A 6,154-nucleotide genomic window follows, 5' to 3' on the forward strand; every position below is an offset into this window, starting at 1 on the left:
CCTACAGCACCTGGTCTTCCTAGGTGGTCTCCCATCCAAGTACTAACCAGGCCCAACTCCGCTTAGCTTCCGAGATCAGACAGAATCGGGCTTGTTCTGGGTAGCATGGCCGTAGACCCATCAGAATTTTTTTACTGCAGTCAAATATTTCTTTCTCCCTCCCCCTTTATGGTTTCTGGTTTTTGTCCACACAATCAACCCTTTTTCGAAGGATATCCAGGATACTTACCCTGTGGCTAGCAATAATAAAAAAAAAATCTTTCAAATTCAAGTTTTTAATTATCAAAATAAAATCTTATGTTTTTAACATGATGACTTCTTCGGAGTAGTCTATTACAACCAAGATAGGTATTACAAATGGGCCCTGCTTTGAAGGGAAGTGTTATGGATCAAATATTCAGAACTTGGTGGGACTGGGTCTCATCGTGGCTGACGCCTGGCTATGAGAGAAGGCCCAGGAAAAGATCCCTCGGACCTCAATATGAGAATATCCTCTCACCTCCAGCCATTCCTTCCTTCACAAACAGAAAAAGTCATAATAATAAAGGAAACAGTAACTTAGCTGTCCCTGCCATAAAACCCGCACTGTTTCTCCAGAAGTGTTCTTCAGAGGCAACGATGCTCCCCTGGGGGCTTTTAGGAGGATTGAAAATGCTCCCTTTTCAATTGCGCTTCACCTTACCTGGCTGAAGGATGAATGATGAGCTTGATATCTGAGGAAGAAGTTCACCAGTTTATACAAGTCATCCTCACTTTCAATTCCAAGGGCCTGGGAGGAAAAACAGAATGACTACTCAAACACCACATCTAGAGTCCACCGGCTCCAGAAGTTAAGAGATCCTCAGCTCCTGAGAGCAAGAGGCTTGTCTGGCTCTCCTCAACAACCCCAGTGCCTGCCATGGCCCAGAGTAGAGGCCGCTCAACACTGGGAAAGCACAGTGAATCAGAGACACACGCGTCAGAACAGAGAAACAATGCTCAGAGTCAGGAACTGCTCCATACAGACCTGATGGGTATGAAAATGCTAAATGGAGCTGAACATGCATCTGAGTTTAGGGGTAGAGGGAAGAATCTACAATCTGAGAGCTGGGCCATGAGAGAGAGAAGCTAGCAGAGGAAGGGTCAGGGATAAGAGACATCTAAACGACTCAGGACAATCTGTTGTGTGGAGAGTAAATAAAGGGAAGGATGCAACGTGAGCCCGGAGTCGGCCCGGGAGAGCCGCATCTATTCCCAGGGCTGAGGCAATGTTGGAAAAACATAGGGGGCTGTCTTAAAATGAGGCCCCCATCCCACGTCCACTCAGCCCAGTGAGACTCACTGAGAAGATGGCGTCCAACCTCAGCAGATAGCATTCGCTCTTCTCCAGGGGAAGGAGAAGGCTCAGCAGCTTGTTCTCTATGAGAAAACCCTGAGGAGAAGGAAGATGACGTCTCCAGTCAGAGACGGCTTTCAGGACCGAGTGCCAGGGTCTGTAGCCTCCCTCTGTATAGCCCAAGGATGACACCACAGAGCAGAGCCCCAGGGGTGAGGCTCTGGATATCAGGTTCCCCAGAGGCAGGCCTCCTGGGGTGCCTAAGAGCCCTTCCCAGGAACAAAGCCAACCTTCGCCATGGACTTAGTTCCCCCGCCTCACCCACAAGCCCCTGGGCAAACACCTGAGTTCCCCAGAGCAGTCCACACCTGATCCAATCACAGATGCCTACCCACCCAACATCACTTCACTCATATGCTAGTCTCCAAATATCTATAGAACATAGCAGCAGGCACTGACAGGCCGAAAGCAGGTAGTGGAAGGGTGGCCACTGGCAGCAAGCCTGCGAATAAAGGAAGCCCCTGCCAGCCGCCTCCTTCAGCAGGAGCATTCCTCAGTGGCAGGACCCAGCGTCTGTGCCAAAGAAAACCGTCCCAACTGCCCCAAGGGGACTGGAGGCTGCTGATCCTTGCTTCATCTCTTTCACCATCTCGGAACTGTAAAATCTAAATAAACACCAATCACGTTTGGCAACAATCAACTTCCAGCTGAACCAACTCCAGCACAGCCTTTACACTAAGTCTAGTGGCTTTTACCAGTAAACAGTGCAGCTCTTCAAAGCCAAGCACACCCAGAGTAATCACAAACTCAGCTCCCAAGGAAAGGCCATGTCACTGGTGGCCATTCTACTTGGCAAGTGGGTTCACGGAGGTGACACTGGTGCCCTTTCTCTCGAAGAATAAGCTTTTACTTTTTTAATTAGCAGGATCCCATTGGCCAGCATGGACTACGCCTTGCTGACCCACTAAGAGAGGACCCATTTGCCAGCTGGCCAGCACTGAGGCACGGCCCGGCTGTGAATGGCCCCAAGAGGTCTGAAGGCTGTCCCCCAGCAATACTCCTGAGAGCTGGTCCACTCCTGCCTCCAGGCCACATCTGGCCTGGCCAGAGTTGTCACAAGCAACAGCAGGTACTAGATCTATTGGGGTGATCACTTCGTAAAGCATATAAATGTCTAATCACTATGTTCTACACCTGAAACTAATATTATATTGTATGTCAACTGTAACTGAAAAACAAACCAAAAAAAAAAAAATTATTAAAAAAAAAAGAAAAAGCAACAGCAGAAAGTTGGCAAAGCCACCCGCCAGGAGTCCCTCTGCCACAGCCGCTCACCGACTCATCACACAGGAGCATCAGGATCCTTCTGGTAGTTTTTGCTGAAACTTGCTTTGGCAGGTCCAGGTAAGACTCTGGTTCTGAGGCAGTCTCTTCTGCCCACTCTTCTTCTGCAGATGGAACGTAGAGAGAAGAGAGGGAGGGAGAGGAAAAGATCATTCCTTGGGCTTTTTGACTTTGAGAAACAGTCAAATAGCTTTCCTTGAGAAAATTCACTTCTTAAAAAGTCTCTTTCGCTGAAGAAAACCTATTATTTTAAAAACAAACAAAAAAAGACGTTAAGGGTTGGAAAAAGAGACCACCTGGAGAATTCTGTCATTCTTGGACAGCCTGTCCACCTCACTTTTCCAAACTTCACCTACCCGAAAATATCATACTCAGAATCCAGCCATGACCAGGAAGGGGGTGCTCCAGAGTGCGTGTACCTATTTAATTTTATTTTAGAGATAAATCTAGCACATCTACTATATGGTTTCTAAACCTGGAGCAGATTAGAAGCAGTCAACTAAAAGGCTGCCTCATAGAAGAATATTATCAGTAAGAACTGGTAGCTGATAGCAAGAGCCAAAATTTTTCTTAATGTGTTCTACACTACACATTCTTCACTCAAAAATAGGAATAAAAGTCATTATACTATCCAGGCTTTACTAGTTGTTCAAAAGATAAAATGAGATAATATGTATGAAAATATTTTGAAAAATACAAGATATCAAACTACTGGTGGGAATGTAAAACAGTACCCATCCCTATGGAGCAATATCCAGTAAAATTACAGAGGCATTTACCCTTTGATGCAGCACCCCTAGTTCCAAGGGTCTAGCCCAACAATTCACTAGCAAAAACATGAAAACACAAATGCACAAAGCTATTTATTATGGCGATGTTTGTAATGGCAAAAACAGACAAAAACTGGAAATATCCCACATGAGCATCAACAGAGAGGACTATTTGAATAAATTACGGCACAGCCACACACCAGAGTATCACATGAAAAAGGAACAAAGATTATTTCTTCTTACTGCTACGGACTGGTCTCCAGGGTATACTACAAGTAAAAAAAAGCAAAATGGAGAAAAGCATATGTTCTCATTTACCTAAAAAATGGGTTTATATAAACATGCACACATATTTGTTTATAATTTTAAAAAGCGATGAAAAGAAAAACCATAAATTTTTAAATAGTTTCCTAGAAGAGAGAGATGGAATGGAGTGGAGAGGATAAAAGCCACACTTTTGGGGTATACCTTGCTTTGTACATTTGACTTTGATAAAATAAAATAAAATTGTAAAAGTCGATCCCAAATATCAAAAGTAAACAAGACAAAAAGACTTAAATGTGTATTCGGTTGGTGACATAACCACATAGAAACTGGTCCAAGTAGCTTTAAAAGATAGCAATCTGTCTGTACATACCCAGTGGAATATATCTTAAGAGCAGAAAGAACTGCAAAAAAATTTGAACTCTTTTTAGTAATCATTTGTTAGTGGTAGGGTTGATATTTTATTCTGAGACTGTTTTATGGTACTGTCAAAAAAGCAATGAGTAATTATTTTGGAGTCATTGAGCACCAAGATTTTCAAGTTATGAGAAAGAAAATAGACTTTGATACAGTTAAGTAAACATCTTGGCATCCTGATGATTAGGAAGTATTCAAATGAACACATGATTTATTTGACCTATAAAACACAATCTTATATCCTGGACTCATCCACTGAGGGGCCTGGAAACAATGAGTAATCCAAAACAGTGAGCACTCCAGCATCCAGACTATGGTTTCAAAATACCATTCCCTATTGAAAAGGACCAGGTCTCCTCAGGGAAATGGCTGCTTCCAGACTTGAAGCAGAAAAAGTATAATGTGAGCCTGAAACATCTAGTCATTCTAGAAAGCCAGGAAGCTGTCAAAGGCTACTGGGGTTGTGTCTAAAGGACCCAGAAACCAACAGGAAGAGACTCTCATTGGCCAAAAATGAGACAATTTGAGCATCAGTAAGGAAAATAATTTCACTAAACCAAAACATATCAAATTTGTTTAAATCTATGTGTTCATAATGATGCTTTTTAAAAAGTAAAACCTCATTGGTGATCTTTGAAAGATACTAGAGACCCCATCTATTCATTCTGTATACTGGTAAAGAAAGAATAAGCATCTATCCTTCTGTCTGTACAAACTGTATCTCAAAGTAACAAAAAGCTGATGAGGGGAAGATTCTCTTTTCGGAAGTGTTCCAGCTAATGAATCATGACTTTACGATAGAATTTAGAATATCAACATTTTGCAATCCCTAATGCAATTAATGGATCTTAGACGATAATTATCAATGGTTGCTAACATTACAAAAAGAGAGACAACCTCACCTTAGTTTATCTCAATGGAGATACACAACAGTATATTTAGCAAAAATAAAATGAACCTGAATCCAAACAAGCTTCTAAATCTAACTTCCAGTTTATAATACAGAGTAGAGGACAAAGCTGTAAATTAGAGACTTAAAAGCCATATCAGCCAATCATGCTCCAGAGACCTCTCAGCCCTGAGGCCTCTTCTCCTTCTCTGAATTTCAGTTTCCTTATCTGGAAAATGAATGGGTTGCTCTACGACCCTATGACTCTGTTCCAGTCACCTGTTTGCATCAGCACTTCTTCTAATATTTGTGTGGCGGACTTCTGCGGCTGCTGAGATATAGGCCCCACATTCTTCAGGAACCAGAAATCAGGCGCCGTCCAAGGGAGCCCCAGATGATGTGTGTGGATGATCCTGTCCACATTAAAGGCTCTGTTTATCAGATCCTTTGCCTCCTCTTCATTCATCAGCCAAATCTCCCGAAACTTCTCATCATCAATAAGAGCAAAATGCCTGTGAAGGAGAGTTACTGAGCATGGCCAGCTGACCCCAGGGCCTGGCTGGGGTCCCTTCAATTAGCAGCAGGGAAAGAACCAAGGCAGAGCCGCGGTAAATTCTGGGCCTGTCCTAGTCCCCAGGCCACTGAACCTCACCTACGATAGATTGAAAGCCATCCCGGTAGGTCTCTAGAAAAGGTAGGTGGCGTACAAATCAAGGGACAAGGAAGGTAGCACAAATGATTCTTCAGTGCCCTGGTCCAGCTCCCAAAAAGCTGGTGATATCAAAGTCTAATGAAATCACGGCAATCTCTATCCTAGCACCCAAGCCCCTAACATACCTCATGGCTTTCTGGAGCTCCTTGAATTGCATCACAAGGCGTTTGTAGTCTAAGGTTAGTGACTGGTTATCCTCCTGAAACTGCTTTATCTGCTTGGCATATTTTAACCTCAGATTATTAAGTATATCATGCAGGCTGGGTTGAAGAGAAAAAAAAAGGTTAGTCTGCTGTTGAATAGAGGGTGTAATGTTCCTTTCATCTACTTCACTCAGTTCTACAGAACCCAAGATCAGATTTGTGGAAGGGCAGAAAACCCTCCCATATATTCCAAAGCACGGCTCCAGTTACGAGCAAGGAAAGGAAGGCACTGGGAGGTAA

At 43.4% G+C, this 6,154-nt stretch overlaps 1 protein-coding gene and 1 pseudogene across 3 annotated transcripts in view; both read right to left on the minus strand.

The window, feature by feature from the left end:
* Positions 1 to 117, minus strand: LOC111737598 (annotated as a pseudogene).
* Positions 1 to 6,154, minus strand: part of DRC1 (dynein regulatory complex subunit 1) — a 38,136-nt gene that overhangs the window by 4,552 nt on the left and 27,430 nt on the right. For 2 of the 3 annotated variants that reach the window (XM_011356525.2, XM_011356524.2), the window contains 4 exons: positions 5,279 to 5,511; positions 2,651 to 2,763; positions 1,322 to 1,411; positions 683 to 769 (listed from right to left, as the gene is read on the minus strand). In XM_011356525.2, the coding sequence (XP_011354827.1) occupies positions 683 to 769; positions 1,322 to 1,411; positions 2,651 to 2,763; positions 5,279 to 5,511 (523 nt within the window). The remainder of the gene's footprint in view (positions 1 to 682; positions 770 to 1,321; positions 1,412 to 2,650; positions 2,764 to 5,278; positions 5,512 to 6,154) is intronic. The other variant, XM_023528523.1, reaches the window with a different exon arrangement.

This window comes from Pteropus vampyrus, unplaced genomic scaffold, assembly GCF_000151845.1.
Source record: "Pteropus vampyrus isolate Shadow unplaced genomic scaffold, Pvam_2.0 Scaffold28, whole genome shotgun sequence".
NCBI classification, from domain to species: Eukaryota; Metazoa; Chordata; class Mammalia; order Chiroptera; family Pteropodidae; genus Pteropus; species Pteropus vampyrus.